The sequence below is a fragment of the Camponotus vicinus genome, unplaced genomic scaffold, assembly GCF_025532165.1.
Source record: "Camponotus vicinus isolate PSW18456_S1 unplaced genomic scaffold, iyCamVici1.0 SCAF_5, whole genome shotgun sequence".
Lineage (NCBI taxonomy): Eukaryota > Metazoa > Arthropoda > Insecta > Hymenoptera > Formicidae > Camponotus > Camponotus vicinus.
Window position 1 is genome coordinate 796,723 of NW_028141977.1, and position 22,457 is coordinate 819,179.

Sequence of the window (22,457 nt, forward strand, 5' to 3'; positions counted from 1 at the left end):
TATGGAGTGACTTTTACGGAAAATGGAATGCTATTCTAACCTTAAAACGTCTTTTAATTTAGAAAATATCTTCTATTAGGATAAAAAATATATCTAAATTATTATATTCACTTTTTTTTATTCGGATCCTTTTATTATAATAATTATGTTCTTATCATAATTAAAATGACAAAAATAAATTTTTCGATTTCCTAAAATAATTGCAAACATGACGGAAGCTTCTTGCATCTTGAAAGCGTCACTTTCGGTTGAAACATCTTCAAATCGAACACATCCTGTCTAGATATTTTCGCATCATGACTGTTGGTCACGTTCAAGATTAATCGGCAATTTCATAACGAAATTATAACGAGTTTTTGACAACTGCTTGATTCATTGAGACACGAAATATAAAGTTGACAAGAACGTGGCATAATTTTCTCCAGCTCGAATAATAATATCGCCAATTCTGTTGAATCGTATCACTCCGTATTTTACCTGTCATTACTGTCGCGCATGCGAAAAATCTGGCCCGACCAACACACTGTTAGAAATAACAAGCCTGTTCGATAGAAGCGCATATTTATATACACACACAAGAAGGAAAGTACGTGCAATATGTTACTAATGTACTTATATACTCAACCACGAATCAATCGATACGGCCGTTTCGGGGGCGATTCCACTTTCTCCCCTTGTACCTGGCCAGAAAAAAGCGAAAGGTGGGAAGAGAAAAACGAGATTAGATTTTCACTTTCGTCGCGGCGAAAATTCCACCGCGTGATTTTGAAAATCTCGCGGGCGCTCGCTACAGATCCGTTTTCCATTCATGCGCATCGCCTTAAGATCTCGCTCGAATCAAGAGCAAACTAAACATTCATGTATTCAGGTGTATTCGAAAGGAAGAAAAGGACGAGGAGGAGCTTCGAGATGAACAGGCATGGCACAGCTGATATCGGGACATCGATTGTTCGCTTCATCGGAAGCGAGTCGAATTTCCGTTGCGCGCGCGCGCGCGCGCGCACTTGACAATTCACGCGTGGGAGCGCGGAGTAAAAAGGTCAGAGCGTCGACGGACGATATGGATTTTATCTCGCGGCCGCGAAAGTGGGTCACGACGGTGGCGGCTTGTGCGCACGCTTCGATTATCGATTGAACCGCCCTCTTTCTCTCTCTCTCTCTCTCTTTCTCTCGACGACGCGAGAGGAGTCGTCGGTCAGTCGTCGTCGCGTTCGACCGCTCCGTTTATCCTCTCGTTTACGCGCGGCGCCGTAAAAAGTACTAGTACTAGTACGGTGCTGCTGCTCGCACCTACGGGCGAGCTTCCAATTCCTCTCCGCGCGGAAACATACACGCGTATATCGCGCTAAACGCTTACGTGACGGGAGCGAGGCCGATGCGAGATCGCGCGATTCGTATCGTCGCCGCTCTCGCGGGGAAGATGCGGTGAAGCGAGCGTGCGCGAGCAGCCTTCGCGGAAATCGGCCATCTTGCTTAGTGTACGGTTAGACCCCGTAACGAACGGCCACTCGCCTCCGTCAGCCACCCTCAGGGCGGACGTACGTGGGCGCGCAGGCGGTGGCGAAGCATCGGCGGCATCGGCATCGGCAGCTCCAGGTGGAATCGCGACTCGCGTACTCGCGGGAGAGAGAAGAGGAGTGCGCCTGCGTCCGTGTGTGTGTGTGTGTGTTATATGCGTGTCGGGGCGCCCTAGCGTGCGTGTACGAGCGAGCGGTGTAATAACGCGGCTTACGCGACTCCGACGACAGGATGGCGGGCAACACGGGCATGGAACAATTGATCCCGATCGTCAACAAGCTGCAGGATGCGTTCACGCAGCTCGGCGTGCATATGCAGCTTGATCTGCCGCAGATCGCGGTGGTGGGCGGCCAGAGTGCGGGCAAGAGCTCCGTGCTCGAGAACTTCGTCGGCAAGTGAGTATCCTCCCTCCCTTCGTTGTTCCTGGTATCCTCCTCCCTTCGCAGCCTCGAGATCGAGAGAAGGAAACGTGCGCACGAAGTCTTTCGAACGGACGAGAAAAGATATTCGAGTATCTCGTGCTTATCTCATCATCTGGTGAGATAAGAACGATCGAGCACGAACATCGTCACCACCGGTTGTTTGTCCCTCATCCGAGATTCCTTCCTTTACGGTTATGTTTCTGCATTTTTTATCCTTCTCTCTGAATTTTGAGTACATCTCGCTTTTTACTTTGAATGCGAGGATGTTTGACAGATGAGAGAAACGTCTTTTACTCCGATTCCGCGCCGACGTCTTCGTCGATACGTAAGTCCTAGGCGTGGCGAAACACGCGGGACTTTTCGACCTCTTGACATCGTTGTCGTTCGATTAATGTTAAAGTTCGACGATGACGACGGCGAGAGGGAGGACCGTTTGACAGTTGTCGCCTCGTGCGTCATCCTCTCCGTGCGAGGCATGGATGAACGCGAACGGGGCGAGCGTGAATTTACGACGTCAAAACGCCCACAGGACGACCTGTCAAATGTCTTCTCGTCACCGGAGCACTTTAGAAGAGCGTCCGTTCATGCGCAAAACAGATTCAGGCGAGACGGTTTTACACTCTTGTAGACTCTCGTCAAGCTCCACATTCCAACGTCCCGATTAAACGAAGAATTTACAATTATATGCACAGACATAAAATGTTAGTTTTGAGAACTTACAATTGGTGGAAATATTAAAACTGCAAACTAAATAATTTTAAAACTAGCAATTTTTTTAATTTTTTTAAAATTATTTATTTGTTATATTTAATTAATTTTTCTCATATATCTATATTTAATATCTCTGATATTTGAAATATATTCTTATATTCTACATAGAAATTATAATAGTAATTATTTTTGTAGTGACTTTTGAGATATTTTTATGATGCAAAATTGATTTATTGTATGACATTGTCAAATCACGTTGCACATACATAGTCTTTTCAGTATTATTTTTTCTTTCTAAAGAATCCTGATATGAATTTGTTAATATCAATCTATAATAAAAAAATTAAAACAATAAAAAACTTATCGGGGAAAGGATATATTACAAATCATTTCTAAGATAAGGTAGATAATGAGACAAGTATGCATATTTTTATCAAAGAGAATAAAGATATTATCATGAAACAAATCATTACTATCTGCATTTTAGGCTTACGTATATATTTTTAATTAATTATTTTAAACTTTTAAAATAATTAAGGGGGACTAATCCATCGTTGTTTTCAAACTACACTTAAATGCACATTATATGTATTTTCTTGTAAAAAAAATATGAATGTATTAATTATGACCAATTATAACAATGAGTCTTCTTTCCCAGAGACTTTTTGCCCAGAGGTTCTGGCATTGTGACAAGGAGACCGCTCATCTTACAGTTGATTAACTGTTTAACTGGTGAGTCGTAATAAATAAGGCTGATTATATCATTTCTCTTGTTTTGATATTTAATAAATACAAAAATTCTTACATATGTATGATAATGTCTTTGGAACATCTTTTGTGTATGTTATTAGTTTTAAAGATATATATACATAAAAGAGAATTTAAAAAATATAGTCTATGGACTCATAATATCATCTTGTTAACCTATTGACTCGTATACTTATGACAATTTTTTTCTTTTAAGCAAGGCATTGCTTAATGCATTTAAATCATTTATATGTGATCCTCTGGTTAACTCTTGTCAAGAAATTTTAATGCACTATGCGTGATATATTTATTATAGCTTATAGATAAATTCATAAAAACAACTATTGATTTTATCATTTTGTAGTATAAAGTAGAATTGATAAAAGTTACTCTGTCTCTTGAACTTTGTCATTATCATACTCTTTGTGTCATACTTCCTGAGCCTAAAATTCTGATAAGCCATAAGTTGAGTACATTGTGAAATAGAATGTAATAAAAATGTATATATATTAAAGAATATATATAAAATATTATTTTCAATACTTTTATTTATTTTTTTTATTCTTTTTAATACATAACAATATATAAGAATAAATAATTATAAAAATTGAATTAAATGACTTTTTTCTTGTATTGTAGAATACGCAGAGTTTTTGCATTGCAAAGGTAAGAAGTTTGTAGATTTTGATGAAGTGCGAAAAGAAATTGAAGCTGAAACAGACAGAGTAACTGGAGGTAATAAGGGCATCTCTAATATACCAATTAATCTTAGAGTATATTCACCCAATGGTAAGTAAAATAAAGAAGTTATTTAAATAAAAAATAATAATCGTTATTTATAATGGCATATTTTTATCTTTTTGCAGTCTTGAATTTAACATTAATTGATTTACCTGGACTTACAAAAGTACCAATCGGAGATCAGCCAGCAGATATAGAGGCCCAAATTAAAGCCATGATATTTCAGTTTATTAAACGTGAAAATTGTCTTATATTGGCAGTCACACCAGCTAACACTGATTTGGCTAATAGCGATGCTCTTAAACTCGCTAAGGAGGTGGATCCACAAGGTATTTAATTAATCTAACAATATTGTTATATCTTTTTTAAGTGAATATTAATTTTATGTATAATATTCTAAGGTGTACGTACAATTGGTGTTATTACTAAGTTGGATCTCATGGACGATGGTACTGATGCAAGAGATATTTTGGAAAATAAATTATTACCATTGAGAAGAGGTTACATTGGTGTTGTCAATAGAAGTCAGAAAGATATAGAAGGACGGAAGGATATAAAAAATGCTTTAGCTGCTGAGCGAAAATTCTTTCTCGGGTACACAACAGTTGAACAAACAGTGAAAATAATTTCTAGGCATGACTTGTTTCTTGTTTTTTATAATATATAACTTTTGTTTTACTTTTTAGTCATCCGTCTTATCGTCATCTAGCAGATAGGTTGGGTACGCCATATTTACAAAGAGTTTTGAATCAGCAATTAACAAACCATATCAGAGATACCTTGCCAGCTTTAAGAGATAGATTACAAAAGCAACTGTTAACTTTAGAGAAAGATGTCGAGCAGTATAAACATTTCAGACCTGATGATCCTGCAATCAAAACAAAGGCTATGTTACAGTAAGTGAATTTAGAATTTTACATTATGTTGGTTTACAGTTACTCAATATACTCATCTTCCATTCATAAAATGTATATAAAAATTACATATCTTATAGCAGAATATATTACACATACATTACATGTTATGTTTGTATAATGTTAAAATTTCTCTCAATGAATGTGTGCACTATATTTTATATTTTCACCATAAAATTATGCAAGCAAAAACTATAGTTATATTCATTTTTTCTTATTCTATATAATTTGGATTTTATGGGTGGAGTGTCTTGAAGTTTTAGATCATTTACCTTTTGTTTTTCAGATCAATTCAAATGTATATGTAGGTATCCTTGTTCCCTTTTTTAGTTTCCTTTAACAAGAATAGTGTGCCACATATTTGCATGAAACTTTAATTAATTAAAGAGCTGCGATTGTGTTATGTTATAAAATGCTTAGTTTAAAAATTAAAAATTAATTTTGCATTAAATTATTCTGCTACAAGAAGATTAAAATTGCTAATATGTATAATTGCAAATAAAATTGCTAATATATATCTTTTTTTTAACACATGATATGGCATCTTCTTGAGAAATATATGACATTTTTATTATTTAAATTTACAGATTGTGACACACACAATAACAAATATTTCAGATGTGATTTGTGAATGGTAGATAACATCGAGACTCTCTACCCATGTAATTAATATTATTTTATGACAGGTTATATTACACGAATTAATAGAAAATTATTTTTAAGGATGATACAACAACTTCAATCAGATTTCGAGAGAACCATAGAAGGCTCTGGTTCTGCACAAATTAATACTAATGAACTCAGTGGTGGCGCGAAAATTAATCGACTTTTCCACGAGCGTTTCCCGTTCGAAATTGTTAAAATGGAATTTGATGAAAAAGAATTAAGGAGAGAAATTGCTTTTGCTATCAGAAATATACACGGTAAATTTCTTTTGGCTTCATCTAATTTTGCATGTCAAGTTTTACAAATATAATAAGTAAATTACTAATAAAATTTTGATTATAGGTATCAGAGTAGGATTATTCACCCCAGATATGGCTTTTGAGGCAATAGTGAAAAAGCAAATAAATAGACTTAAAGAACCAAGTCTTAAATGTGTAGATTTAGTTGTGCAAGAACTTAGTAATGTTGTACGCATTTGTACAGATAGGGTAAGTAAAAACATAATAATAAAATAATAAAAGATAGAATAACAATGTTATATTAAACTTAAACTTAAATGGTGAAACATGAGTCAATTGTACATTTCTTACATATTCTTACATCTTATTGGGATTTGTAAAATTACAGATGTCACGCTATCCTAGACTGAGGGAAGAGACAGAACGTATCATAACGACATACGTCAGGCAACGCGAACAAATGTGTAAAGAGCAGTTGGTTTTGTTGGTTGATTGCGAGCTCGCATACATGAATACTAATCACGAAGATTTCATCGGTTTTGCAAAGTAAGTAATCATTAAATATTTTAATGTTTTTATGTGTTATATTTTATAGATTTAACTATTATTTTCAGAGATAAAAATAGTTAAAAATTTTCAGTTTATTTAAGTTGGTACATCTAGTTCCTACATGTCATTTTTGTTACACTTATGTGTGCTTGCTGCTATATTTTTTTATTTTGTATTAAGTTTGATATAGCCACTAAATAGCAAGAGATTTTATGTATAATGTTGTTATAGTATTTAGGCGAACTTGTGTATGTTTTAAAAGACTGCTTTAGTTGAAAAGATATTAGCAATATATGAATTCACGTGTATTGCATATTTTAAGGTTGTACGAAAAGTTTCTAATATTTTACATATTCTATAATGTATTTCTATATCTCATTTAATATAATAACAGATACTTACAGCCTTTCTTAAAAGATATATTTATTTTTTTATAAAGTTTAGAAATGCAGTTGGAAATTTTATATACTGAAAAGTCATTTAATAATTATATACGTAGTAAAAATTTGTTTATCATTTTAAATATGTTAAAGTAGTTAAACATATTAAAGTAGTTTTAAAAGCGATAAATTTAATATAGAGTATGCTTAATACTTGGTAAAGTGGATAGATAATTATAAAGATAATTTGTTTGTAAGAATCTACATAAGAAAATGAAAACTTTAACATTATTTAAAAAAACGTACTACACGTGATTATCAAATTTTTTGCTTGCCATTATTTCTTTATTCAAAATATCAGCGCATATATTTTCACAGTCAATGCATGTCTTGCTAAAATCAACTCACATAGCAATCTTTGATCATGGCAACATTCTTAACTTCTCCTTTTAAGATTAAAAGTCACTTTAGAATTTAATGAGCAATAATTTACCTAATATTATTTTTATTCAATCTATACTCGTATGACACTATGCTAAAATCATACCTAAGTATATGCTAAATTAATTTCGTCTCCATACATTTATCTTAATTAATTTCTGTTACTTATCTGTCACTAATATAACTTGATCTGTTTTATTTGTTCTGCTTATAAATAAAAACTTTTAATCGAGTATTATATTATTTTTAATGTTATCTCTAAAGTTAAAAGAGAATAGAATTAAAATTACTTGAAATTTACATAAAACAATTGATTGTGTTAAAGAGACGCTAACATTTATCTTAAAGAAATAATTTCACACATTATCAAGAATAAGGAATTGCATTTGCATATGTTACATTCTTCTTAGCTCATTGATTTTTATTGTTGTGGCTATATAGCAATATTTCTCTATATATTTAATTCTTTCTGATTTTTATTTTTTGTTTATAAATAATATCTCTGAAAAACATAAGATTATGAATAATTATGTTAAATATTTATATGTATACAGTTATATTAATTATATAAATATGATTATATAATAGAAGTAAATATATTCTTTATATATAGAATCGATAATGATGTTGCTGAAGATTACATAAATATAATTGTAAATTTTATTAATTTTATTTATAATATTATTGGGGACAAGGCACATACAAATTCTGTGCAGAAATAGTTAGCTTTTTTCAGTTCTTGTTTTCTTTTACACACATATATATATATATATATATATATATATATATATATATATATATATGTAAAAGAAAACAAGAACTGAAAAAAGCTCAAATATATATATATGTGTGTATAATCTTAGTAAAATCATAAAAATATTGTAATTAAATAACCAATTTACGTGACATTTATTTTATAATTTGTAAACTTATTTATGAAATTATGTGCCTTACCCTAATCAAAGTAATATGGCCATGTATTTTTCTTTTCTCATTATTAACTCTTCTTCAAACTTCACAATTAAAGAAATGATTTAATTATATTGGCAGCGCTGCAGCCAGTTACCATAATGCAAGGTAAGAATATTATAGTACATTCCAACAAAAATTTACACTACATTTTTATTCTTTTTTATTTTCACGCTCTTTCTTTTTTATGCTTATTCTTTTTTTAATATCTCTTGCTGCTATATTAAGTTAAAATATTAATATACTATATAAGCTAATTTTTAGTAGTTTTTAGCTTGATATTGTGTTTATCTAATTTACTTTGAGAATATTAAAATTAAGAATATATATATATATATATATATATATATATATATATATATATATACATACATATATATACACATATATAAAATTTTTATATTTTCTCTCTTTCTCTATATATACATATTTTTATTATTTAAATTGTTATATTAATTTTTAAATGCTATAGTTAATTAGCATTTAAAATAAAAATATGTAAATTACCATATAATGCAAAACTAATCTTTAGTTAATTTTCTTTGAAATTTCTTAGAATGATACTTTTACACGCTTTTTTTGGGATATTTTTTTTTAATTTTAGATTTACGTACAACAATCTCGATACAGCCGGATGTTAGAAATTCTTACAATTTATAGTCGAACTATTGAATTCAGTATGTTATCGAAAATTTTGCATATTAATACTATGAGATACCATTATATATACACTGATTTGAATCTGTTTATTTTTAATTGTTTTTAGTATGAATCTATTACTGTGTGGATTTATTTTTCCCAAATTGTAACTTTGCTTTATTTTCAATCAAAATAAGTATTTCTCGTTTTTATATTGCGTATCAGAAAATTAGGATTCTTACAAACAAAAATAATTTCCAAGTCACATCTGTATGTCATTCAAAAAATTTTTAAACTGTATTTCATACAGCAACATCAAGCCTTAGTTTTATAATCTATTGTTTTGCGATCAATGTAATATGTGCTTATGCAATCCTCTTGCACTACAATGGAAATTATTGCAATGTTGCCTAATAAGTGATAGCTATACTGCACGTGTTTGTGATATGCTAATGTTGTTTAAGCAGTTATAAAACAAATATGTGCTTAGAAATTTTTGAAGCTAAAATGAAGCTAAAATGTGCATGAAGCAAAAATAGCAAAACAAATACACGATTATTCTGTAATATGTTTTATATTAATACTAAAGTAAATATTTTTTTAGAATTTTTTTCAAAATAGTTGTATAAATGTACATTGGTTTTTGTAGGTAAAGGCACAAAGTACTGTCCACCTTTATTCTAAATATTGTTTCTTTATTATAAAATAAAAAAATATCGATTTAATAGTACATATATATATGTACAAAAATTTGTAACACAAGCTATTTTATATTAAGCAAACATTATTTTTTCTGTGCGATATATATTTATTTGAAATATGGATGCTAGGATACTTTTACTCGCTGTTTTCTTTTACTTGTTATAACCGACTAATGTAAGATTTGATAGCAATTCTTGCAGTTGGGTATATAAAATCTCTTATTTGGCATTTCATTATACATTATTATTTATGTTACAGTGCACAGCAATCGTCGGAAAATTCTGTTAAATCTGGACGGCATACATTAGGCAACCAAGTAATTCGCAAAGGCTACATGTGCATACATAATCTCGGTATTATGAAGGGCGGCTCGAGAGATTACTGGTTTGTTTTAACATCGGAAAGTATCTCCTGGTTCAAGGATGAAGAAGTAAATATCGATTATAATTATTTATGTAATCGGTTAAATTTAATAAAATTTAATTAAATATTAAAAATTATATCGTATATTACAAAAAAGGAAATCATTGATATTTAAGAATGATATTTAATTTATGATATTTTTATGTATGAAGGAACGTGAGAAGAAGTACATGCTGCCTTTGGATGGACTGAAACTGCGTGATCTAGAACAAGGTTTCATGTCGCGACGTCATTTATTCGCGTTATTCAATCCGGAGGGGAGAAACGTATATAAAGATTACAAGCAATTGGAGTTGAGTTGTGAAACTCAAGATGATGTTGATTCTTGGAAGGCTTCTTTCCTAAGGGCTGGTGTGTATCCTGAAAAATCAACAGAACAAGCGAATGGCGAAGGAGAGGTGAGTTTATTATTTTGATCAGGATACAATTAAATAATTACATATGTGTGCTTTCATAAAAGATGAAAGATTTATATCTTATGTTTTATATCAGCTAAATATCAGTTTATTTACTAAAGAGAGATAAAAATGGAGATATTTATCTGAATCAATTCTATGCACAAATTTTCATATATTTATAATACAAGAATAACAATGTATTCTATTTTTTAAATTATACTACAATTCATTATATTATTTATTAGATACGATAATTCATTATATTATTTATTAGAATCCATTTTAATTTATTTTAGGATAAGCAGAGGGTGAGTTAATAAAAATGATAGAGATGACAATTTTATTTTCGATTTATTAACTGTGTGGTGATCTGAATATTGTTGAAAATAACTAACAAAAAGATAATTGCTTTGGAAATAATTTTGGCTATTTTTCTTGAACTTTTTAAAAAATTATATATATATGTCGAGAGATTTATTAATTTAATGTGCAATATATATGCCGATAATTTATTTACATAATTTTATATGTGAATTTTATATTTTATATAAATACTACAATTTTTATTGCTTCTGAAATACTGTTAATATAATCAATAATACTGTTAATATAATCAATAATACTGTTAATTATACTTGCATTGTTTGTATAAAGAAGAAAAAGAGAAAGGAGTGTACTTTCTTTTCAGTTTATATCTATATAAATTATCTTTTCCAAGATAAAATATTAATAACTTTTTATTATACTAAGTGCATAATAGTAATCATATTTCTTTGTTTCGTATTTAAATCTAACTAAAAAGGAAGGATATGAGGTTCGTACAATCGTGTTTTCAAGAATTATATAGCACACGACACTTACATGAGCATCGGACACCTCCTCAACTAAACACATTATTGCACATTGTTGCACATTATGAAACAAAACATGTTACTTTGCATTTTGATAAATTAATTAGATTTTTAGACTGATTGATATTGACATTTTAGTGTAATGTTTTGCAGTACTGCGAGTGCTGTTTTATACATGCCTTTAATTATTGGATATTTGGAAGCAACTTAATCAAAACAAGGGTTTAAACAATCTTATTTTTGTTCATTCAGGGTGGAACAGAAGGTCAATCATCAATGGATCCTCAATTGGAGCGTCAAGTGGAAACAATCAGGAATTTAGTAGATTCTTACATGAAGATTGTTACGAAAACTACCCGTGATCTGGTTCCAAAGACAATTATGCACCTTATTATTAATAACGCTAAGGACTTCATTAATGGAGAATTGTTGGCGCATCTTTATGCAAGTGGTGATCAGGTAAAATATTGATATAATACATTTTTGAGTTTATACTGTAATTTATTGCAGAATAGTTGTTTCATTTTAAGAATCTTACAGATTAATCCTTTCTCCATTAATCCTTTCCCCTAGTCAAACAAAGATGAAATAAATACTCTGAAGCTATTCAATGACCCTATAATTGTAAGTATCCTCATCCTTTCCATTCCTCTCCAAAACCAAAGAATTGTGTGTAACTTATGTTTTTCATCTTTCAAACAAGTATACATATAATATATAGCTCTATGTTTATACATATTTTTGATATTCTCTTTATTCTCTTATTTTTATCTGAAAGAAACATTCGTGATGTGTATGCAATTAGGCTTCCATGATGGAAGAATCTCCTGAAGAGGCGCAGAAACGGGAAGAGATGTTACGCATGTATCATGCATGCAAAGAGTCCCTTCGTATCATCGGAGATGTCTCCATGGCCACTGTTTCAACTCCAGTACCACCACCTGTAAAAAATGATTGGCTAGCATCCGGCGAGAATCCAAGGTAACCTTTATGTTATTCCTAGCACGATTTATCGCGTATTTTACTAATTTTTTTATCCTTACATTTTGTACCGTCTGCTTTGCCATACATTTGAACACGGTTGAAACAGTCTTGGGTAAGATTCTTTATATATGTGTGATGCATTTATCTTTATTTTTTTCTTAACTAACAATGTCATCAAGAAGAACATCACATTATGCATGCTTTTCCTATTAAGAATTTTCTATAAAAATATTAAATTAAAGAGAGATTATAAAACATCGCTAGAGTTTAATTAATTTTTTAATAAATATTTATTTCAATTTAGTATATTTTACAACTGTTTTATATTTTTGGTTAGTGATATCAAAAAGTTAAATGGACTCTATGTTACATATATATATATATATATAAGGCAGATAAAGATTTCATTTATATGATAATTTTTGTTATACATATTGCTTATAACTTGCTTGTTTTTGTTCAATTAAAGTTTTAATTCTTAAAGGAATTTAAAATATCTGAATAATGCGAAAACTCTTTTATGAATTATGAAACGTACTATATACATTCTAGATTATCACCACCATCTCCTGGTGGTCCAAGACGCGGAGTGACACAGCCACCACCTCTTTCTAGTTCACGAGCACCACCACCAGTACCTGCAGGCGGTCGACCAGCACCAGCCATTCCTAATAGACCTGGTCCGGGTGGACCACCACCAACTCGAGCTAACCCTGGCCTACCTCCACCTATGATACCATCGTGAGTACATATTACACTTTATATAAAAAAAAACTAATTAAAAATTTTAAATTCTCTATCTATGAATGTCGCTAAAAAAATGTTGATTGAATCTTACATCGTGATTTTATTATCTTATTGATCACAATTCTAATGCTAAATTATGTGCACATTGAAATTTCAACCGCACAATAATATTGTTTGTAATGTGATTTTATATTCAAACTTATAATCACATGCAATAACGTGACATGAAAATGGTACCATTTCACAATTGACCTGGTGAAATTAATACACTTTGCTTTCTCGAACATCTCTCGCCCGTCTATATTAAAGTAGCTTGTGTATCTGGGGCTTGGGTGCTAACTTCACTTTCTATTGCAGGCGCCGACAATAAGTCTTCGCACTAACTCGCCTATTCGCTACTAATCAATATCGTATCCGTATTGCATTATATATATATATATAGTCAGTGTATATTTTACACAAAACACTTATTTCCTAATGTTACTATCTGTCTGCATACACTACAAAGATTATAAAATCGATGTTAATTAAGTAGGGGTGTGAAAATTACATGAGGATTATTATTCTAATCGTCCCACGTCTTTACGTTTTTGGAATTTAATTGAGCTTCCAAGTGTCGAACGATTCCTCTAGTACATTTCACCTGCGTTTTATACATACATATATACATACATACATACATACATACATACATACATACATACATACATACGTATATATGACAATGACATATTTTTTATTCATTCGTAGTAGTTCAGAAATAAATTACGAATATAGAGAAAGAAGATGTACAGAGCAACTCTCTGTTTTTATTCTTTATAATATTGTGTCTCTATTATTTAATACTTATATTTCGTGCAGTGTAATAATTTTAGTATATAATATGTATATATACATATATTATTCTATGTATTATCTGTCGCGCGGAGATCAACACACACCCCTAATTGTAGTTATATTTTAGCGCCAATAGTACATGAAACCTGTGCAATACTAAATATTTCTGAAGGTACAATTTTCTTGTTCGTAGGAAATGGAGATATAACATATATATATATAGTCGAGTCACACATGTTTGATTGTAAATTACTTCAATGAAGCTGTATATCATGTATATATCGTTGAAAATATTATCAAATAAAGGACTTTGTGTTCTTACGGTAGATAGATAACGTTTATTTTACTTATACTAACAGCATGACATTTCGATAAAATGCAATTGAATATAAAAAAAAGTCGATTGCGTATCTTCGAAATTTAAATTAGTTATTTACCAATTATCTCATTGATGTATATTTCCTGTAAAAAATATCAAAGATTATATCCTATATATATCCTACTTAACGTACAAGTCCAAAGCTTCTCAATCGCATAAATAGCACTTCTTACTTCATATATGTCCTTTATCACTTAAATGTTTTATATGAAGCATAACACCAATTTGAAACTTGTCAATTACTATTTATGGACGAATATGTCGGTGCCTGCATTACATTTATCAAAAGAAAAAAAATAGTGGCATATATATAATTGTAAACGTATTTATAACGGGAGCTAAGACGAATTTTATCTGACAGTTTAAAAGCGGTTCTTGAACGAATATCGTGTTGCTATTATAAAGTGTTTTTATAACTACTGTTACAAAACTATATATATCCCTTTCCCCCGTTAATGTTACTTTATCTCGCATTTAAAAAGGATATGCACGCTTTCCTCTAGGAAATGCGCATTATAAGTTAATATTTTTAGCAATATAATGTATGAAATTAAAACAAACTGTGTAAGAGTGAGATCTGTAGTCAAAGCTGGCTATCCGTGGTGTGTTTAGTCGAGGGGGTGGTCTACAGCAGAGGATGACGCAAGCTGCGACACAGGCTGCGACGCAGGCCGCCGTGCACGAGCTGATGGATGCGTTCAAGATCAAGTAAATAGATATCCACCAATTGAATTTCGAGTTGTATCCCTCTAACGATATAATATATATATATGTACGTATATATATATATATATATATATATATATATATATATATATATATATATAAGTATTTAAGTTGTGTGCGCAGTAGATGGTAGACTGTTCAGGGTTGAGAAACTAATTCCAGTGTTTCCTCTACTTTAAATTATATCTTTATTAACGAAATTCCACAAAGAATAATCTACTAATTTAATCCCTTTGCGTTTCTTACATATCTTTCTGTCTGTCTTGCATGGTATTACATAAATTTCATTAACGGTTATGCCTTTTTATTAAATTTGTACACACATATGTGTACGTATATATTTATTTAGATGCATATTTGTATAAGAGATAAATCTATAATCTGCATATTGTATAAGAAGTATTCTATAATCTGCATATTGTAGGATAAAATATATATCTGTATTATAGGAAACGAATATATATATTTAAGCACTTTTTACACCTCTATCTAATAATATTCTATATTACTTTAAATGTTTTTAGGAGATTTAATTATGATAATTTTCAAAATCACTAATTGAGCAATAAAATACGTTTAACGCTACAGAACTGGAATCAAAGTGTAACGGTCCGGAAATGTTACGAAATAAAATATATACATATATATGTGTAAAAAAAAACAAATTGAATCCTAATGTAGAGATTAGTACAATTAACCCGATTTCATTGTTATTTTCACACCATGTAAAAGTGTGAAAACTTGCACATAGTATCGTTAGTGAATCTAGAGCAGAATATTGTGAATTTTCTCCTAAAACACTGTATTTTACATCCAGTGAATCTATCCTGGAAAGTCTACCAGAACCCGATAATGTGATTGATAGTAGCTTCCTATTGATTGTAAAGAATATTTCCATTGTTGAAGAACGAGTCTGATATAAATATTGTGGTATATGGTATAATTATGTCTGAATTGCATCTGATATTTGGATTATGAATATTGAGGGAAATGTCGAACGTGTCGTTGGCGATAATGAGATAGATAAGAAAATGTCATGCTGTTGGGAAAGTAGCTAAAACTCATGCGCGAATATATATCCAACTTGTTTAAAAAAAAAGTTTCTTTAATGGCAAAAATATTGTACTACATAGAATATCTCGTAAAGTCTCTCTCTATTTCTCTCTCTTCCTAATAAACGTTTGTTACTTTTTTTTAGCCATTAAACAAATATATATATATATACTACACCATATATAAGAGAACTATATAAGAGGAAAGAAAAAATATTACAAATAAATATTAATCCTTATGATATATAAACAAGAAAAAAATGTGCTCAGACATAGGATGTGATATAGCGTAGAATGCTTCGAGGATTTTGCATGAAAATCCAAAATCACGAAATTCCCTCTATCTTCCCTCTTTCTTCCCTTCCTCTTCTCTCCCTATTTCCCTGTTGCTATCTTTTTTCTATTCACTTCTATCTATCCCTTTTCTCTTTCTCAATAGTTTAAACTAATAATAACCGCACTTATCGAGAATAATAGTAACCATAATATCACATATAATGTGTATAATGAGTGTACATCACATTTGATAGGCATACACAGTGTATATCACATTTAGGAGCGACGTTATATATTTTGTATAATTTATAATTATTTTTCCCGAAGCTCTCTCCCTAATCATGCTTGCGATTCAACTATGTATGTATATAAGATGAATTTTTCGTAAATAGGAATATTTAGGCGTATTCGCAAAGCAACGACGTGCTTCAAAATTTGTATAGTACATACAGTTCTTGCACAAAATTGTCATGTGTAAAAGAAAGATCATATTAAATAATGACACAACTTTATAGGCTCATTATATAAAACTTGCAATATACTTGAAAATTTTTGCTAAACTGAATTGTACTATACATGGAGCGATATGTGTTCTCATTTCAAATACGTTTGCGCAGTGATTCGGAGAGAAAGAAACTTAAAGGCGATAATCGAAGTGCAATTAAAATGAAAAGAAGATATTTTTCGTTACAATATATAGAGAGAATGTCTCCTTGGATAGATAATAAATTTAGAAGAACAATGTCGGCAGAAGACTCGTATTCTCTGTGTCATTGCGCTGCTCGTATTCTAACAGTCATGACTTTAATAACGATTCAAAAAAGGCAGAAAACTTGATAAATATAGCTACAAATGATATGAACTATTGTAATATAAGATTTATATTCTCTCTCTTCAAAATTGTATCAATATTAAAAAGGCCTAATAATATTCCTTATAGCCAACTTAAATTTATTTCTAATTTATTTTAACTCGTGGCAGAATACATTTCTTCAATTATACACATTTTTAGCGATTATATATTCAATTATCTTTTGATTAATTTGGTTTGAAATTTTATTGCTCTTTCTGCGAAGCACGTCGGATTGATCACATCTGGTTTTATGTACCATGGATATTATTAATTCATGGTTTAGATGATTAATAAAGTCCCGAGAGACTAATCAATACATTTTGCGCAGAAAGAATAAAGAATATTGAAGGGAAAATTCCGCGTGCCACAAATGGTATGCTATTGTAATGTTATTGTACAGTATAACTTGTATACAGAGAGACTTGTATACTGATCCTTTAAAGCAATTATTAATCAGTATTAATCGAACCCGAAGTATTAGGAAATAACAAACCTTTAATGTGGTTATGAAAATATTAAAAACGCTACATTATATTGTAAGATATATATCCGTAGATTTGTTTAGCGATGCGTCGTGTTCCGTATTCAGTAGACTATGAGAGATTTTGTCTCAACTTACAAAATAATCATTTTTGCGTTAGTGAGTTGTTAACATGTAACAATGAAACAAAAACAAATAGGAGCCTTTTCACACAAGCTTTTTAATCAGGCATATCACGTTGCACTCGTTGCATCGAATATTATTAACCAAAATATTCAAAGTCCTCTCGATTTAAGCCAGTATGATTATTCCACCTCCTGATAGAGTGCACCCTATCTATATTTATTTTTAAAAAATAGGCTCTGGATCACGTATACTTACATACAAACACACACATTAGATCCTCTTGGAAGCTATAGAATCTATACTATTTGTTAGTCTAGAATAAAATATACAAAAAAATCTATGTTCTTTGTGTGGCCAGAGCGAGGAGAGAAACACTTGTTTCATACGTCCATGTTTGCACCTGTAGTAATTCTCGTTAAATCGTAATATTGTGAAAATTAATATATAAATGCATCTGGGGTAAAAGACGATTTGGTGGAATATCGACCTCGAGTCTTACAACGAAGGATAATATAATAACTTTGTTTAGCGAATTTATGAATATAGTTTGAAACATATACATGATTAATTAAATAGTTTAATATATTTTTAAATATGTTCGTTTGCCGTTTATTTTACGATAAAATCGAAAATGTTAGGGTCTGACGTTGATTGTAGACAAATTGCGTGGAGTCGACGAATATATCAACTTTAACTTTTATCTGTTGTTTATAAAATGGAAAAATGTTTACACAACAATATGTGTATATATATATATACACGTATTGTTGTATATATCTATACATACTTCATTCAACACATTAACATATATATATGCTTCCATTTAAAGCCTTATATGTCACTATAGTTACGCTTAATCTCATGTAAAGCTAATACCGAGTAAGTATGTAATTCTATTGTACATTACGGGCTGAGAATCTCCAAATCGCCGCGCTTATATAATATTATAAAAAATATTTAAAAAAACCAGAAAGCACACAGACGATGATATTTCAGTCAAATAGTGAATCGTGGGTTTGCTGCCGTTGTTTTGATATTTCGAAGGGTTTTGGCACAAAAAAATCACATGATACAAACCTTTGCGAGGAAGATCGATAAGATGTGAATGATTGAATAAATCTAAATGCCACAAATAACAATTCTTTAAACCGGAATATATAATTAATAATTCGAAACTGCATCAAAGATACGCGCGCACACATCTTTTCTCTATTTATATTGTGACCAAAATCCTTTGATCGCGGGTAAAGTATCCTCCAATTATATAATATCGAGCCCTTGATAAGCAAAATTTTGCGATGGAAACCCATACAGCAAAATCACTATGTACTTCTATTTCCAGATACTAAACAGCATAGTTCTCGTCGATTAATACAAAACTATGCATATCGCCCTTGTTAATTTTTATACCATACATTGATTTTTATAGCGATTTTTATTCATGCCGCTAAATCCGACCAAGAAATCATAATTATATTCTGAGATAAATTTCTCCTTGAGATATTGTTAAAAATTATTATAATAATATTCGAGGGTTACTTGATTAAGTTTTTCTTGCGGTACATCCCAAAAGATACGTTGTAATATTGCGCCATGTGCGCGTAAGAGAGGAACACACACTGTTTTACTGCAATATAAATGTGTATATAGGAAGTAAATATGTTATAGAATATATCTCTACATGTGTATATATGTATACATATGCATACACATATACGAGTACATATATATGTATATATACATGTGTACGTACGTGAAAAATAAGATTACAATGAAAAGAACATTGCCTTCACGAACAGTCGAAGACGCATTTCCGATGGGTTTTTATCACGAAGTAAATAATATTGTCCTTCTTTTCGTTAAAAATATGTATTGAATGTCTTTTACTTATATTGAACAATTGAAATTATTGCAGCATTGAAATTATTCAAAATTGAACTAAATCAGAACTGGTGAATGTGTTCTCCCCGAGCACGGGGATGCGTATTCGCGTTCTGTGTATCTTTCATTAAATATTGAACCTTGTATTTGTCTAACTTTCATATGCTTTCTCCTGCATTCAAGATTAAATTGTTAAATTAGTTGTTAAAGAAATACTATAATTATAATTTGTACAAAATTTTCTTAAAATTGATTTTTTATTAATTGTAGTATAGTATATCTAGTATGGAGAATATGATTTAAATTACATTTATTTTTATTTCTAAAGATCTCTGAAGTATTACTTAGTCTAACACAATCTTCTTGAAAATTTCAATATATTTAAAAATTATAGAAATATTTAGGAAATTGATTGAAAAACTTAAGAAAGCATTATAGTTATTAAAATTATTTTGTTCATATGAAAAGTAAAATGTCATTTGTTATTAATGAATTAAAAACGCATTGATTCTAAAATGAATCATATTTGAACATTAATTTTTTTAAAATTGTTATTATATTTAACGCCGTTGTTGGCATTAAAAATATGAAATGTATTTTATTTATATATTTTAGATTTACATACTTTTATTTATTTTAATCAATTTATCTTTTATACAAGATGGCAATAATGCAATTGAATGTTTCTTTACATCTACATTTATTTTTGCATGTGTTGTCGCTAAAGCTTAAGCATGTTGTGTAAAACACTTATATTTCTTTTTAATCCAAACTATTGAGAGATTTATGCTATTTTAATATTTTAAACTTATACATTATATATTTTTACTTTTTACTCCTTCATTCGTGTTTTGCAATATATTCATGATATTTTTCTTTTAGATTAAATGTGTGATTTTGTTTGATTATTGTAATGCTTTTCGATGAAATTAAAAAAACTTATCTATTATATTTATATTATATTTTCATTATATCATATGTTTTCTAGAATTTATTATGATATGTATTATGCATGTATTCGAAGATTATACACTTCTTTTTTATTATACATATATTTTTTAATATTTAATTAAAATATTTAAATTTTAATATATGTTGCTGAAGAGAAATAGAAATTTTATATAGTCGGACATTTTGAATTTTCTAAGCTTCTTATATTTGCGTATTAATTTCATGTTTTTCCCATTTAATGACTGTTCCCTCGCGGTGTATTTCCGTTTCAAATTTTGTGGGCACATCCAACACTTAATATCTGTCTATGTTGTAGGCGTCCCGTACCCAATATTCCTCCCCGAATTCCCGACAGACCATTCTCCGGCCGACTAAACTGAGCTAGTCCGACAGCAGCGGCATACGAGACAATATCTCGTGTACCTATGACAATTCAAGACAGCATCAGGAGAGATCTTGTTCGAATGATCGATGACAGGCCACGACGAAAGCTCCGCAGGCTACCAGGAGAAATCCGCATTTTCGCGATGAGGACAAGAAGTTCTTCTAAAATCAATATTTCGTCCTATGATCTCAACGGCCTCGATATCAAGTTGTTGACGTTTGCCGATAGAGACAAGGATCAAAACCGAAGAGGAATCATTCACGCAGAGATAAGGAGGAAGCAAGGCTGTGTTATATGAATATTAAAGAAGAAAAAGGGACCAAGAAACGAGGCAGAAAAACGGCTCGTCTGTTTCTCGATGGTCAGGACAGCCAGAGGGATCCCATCAGTCACTTCTTCAATCGTTTTCTCTGATATATACTTTGTTTTCTACCTTTATTTATATACAATTAGATTCGCGATAGACTATTTAATTATAAGTATTAACACCGCGTGCTTGATGTACGCCACGTGTCTTTTTTTAAGGAAGTAACTTTGTTCGAGAGACAGCAGTAGAGATCTTACGACAAGAAGGACAATTCTTAGGTGCGTTCTTATCGATCTTGTTCAACGATTTAAAAATTATTTAAAATCGATATTATCAGTATTAAAAAGAAAGAACGAGTTTATTAATTATTCATAATGAGAATATAATAGTGCGAGTCTAGTTTCTCGAGAAATATCAAAGATGCAGTATTACTGTATAACTTAATTTCGATTAACAATCTGTAGTGAAATTGCCAAATGGATAATGTAATATTAATTTCTTATAGATATTTTTTATAAATATTTCCTCTTTTCTGCCTGCGATGTATTCGATATATCGCATCCTTCTTATCGTAAGTTTTTTTTATGGAAGTATTGTAAAAACGATTCTTTTTCGCATACGAGACGAGTATGGGCAACCCGATTACCTCGATTGTAAAAAAAGAGCTAATTAGAACAGAAGGACTAAGTCACGTTTCGCAGAGGAAAAACGAAGAATTTTCTATCGAATATGGTATCAGCATTCCAGAGAACGCCGAGATTTTGCAATTGTACAAAATAACGCAGAAATATAAATTATTGTGATCAATGCATTATTATCGTAATAAAATATCTCCTTTCATTTTAAATAATAATAATGTTATCTCTAGGGATCGTCTGCGACGAACAATGAAGTATAGACGATACGACTATCGATGGTACGTAATAAAAGACAAAAATTTTAATATTTGTTTTAAGTGATTGTAGAGAATATTTTTTCTTACCAATGCATGCGCAGTCATATTTTTATCTTTTTATAATTGTTTTTTTGCATCATAATATTAATTAATAATAATTTTAATAAATTGTATTATATATGAAAAATTTGTGTGTGCACATACACATAATGTATGTATACAGATATATATACATATATATTTATATATCAATATTTTCTCTGTTTA

General features: G+C 30.5%; 1 protein-coding gene across 13 annotated transcripts; it reads left to right on the forward strand.

The window, feature by feature from the left end:
- The first annotated feature begins 1,053 nt into the window (after positions 1 to 1,053).
- On the forward strand, positions 1,054 to 22,106 carry Shi (dynamin-1 shibire). 13 transcript variants are annotated; one of them, XM_083101295.1, is made up of 19 exons: positions 1,054 to 1,913; positions 3,310 to 3,383; positions 4,038 to 4,187; positions 4,265 to 4,468; positions 4,541 to 4,733; positions 4,826 to 5,035; positions 5,777 to 5,976; positions 6,062 to 6,207; positions 6,347 to 6,504; positions 8,379 to 8,405; positions 9,897 to 10,068; positions 10,214 to 10,459; positions 11,262 to 11,273; positions 11,563 to 11,769; positions 11,884 to 11,934; positions 12,116 to 12,291; positions 12,910 to 13,035; positions 14,870 to 14,965; positions 20,920 to 22,106. In XM_083101295.1, exons 1-19 carry the CDS (start codon positions 1,750 to 1,752, stop codon positions 20,981 to 20,983), a joined length of 2,676 nt encoding a protein of 891 aa, XP_082957421.1. In that variant the 5' UTR covers positions 1,054 to 1,749; the 3' UTR covers positions 20,984 to 22,106. The 13 variants fall into 13 exon arrangements, with proteins under 13 accessions (XP_082957421.1, XP_082957427.1, XP_082957428.1 ...); XM_083101290.1 differs by lacking the exon at positions 11,262 to 11,273 and adding an exon at positions 10,756 to 10,767 and having other exon boundaries at positions 1,064 to 1,913; positions 12,847 to 13,035; XM_083101289.1 differs by having other exon boundaries at positions 1,064 to 1,913; positions 12,847 to 13,035.
- The last annotated feature ends 351 nt before the right edge of the window (positions 22,107 to 22,457 follow it).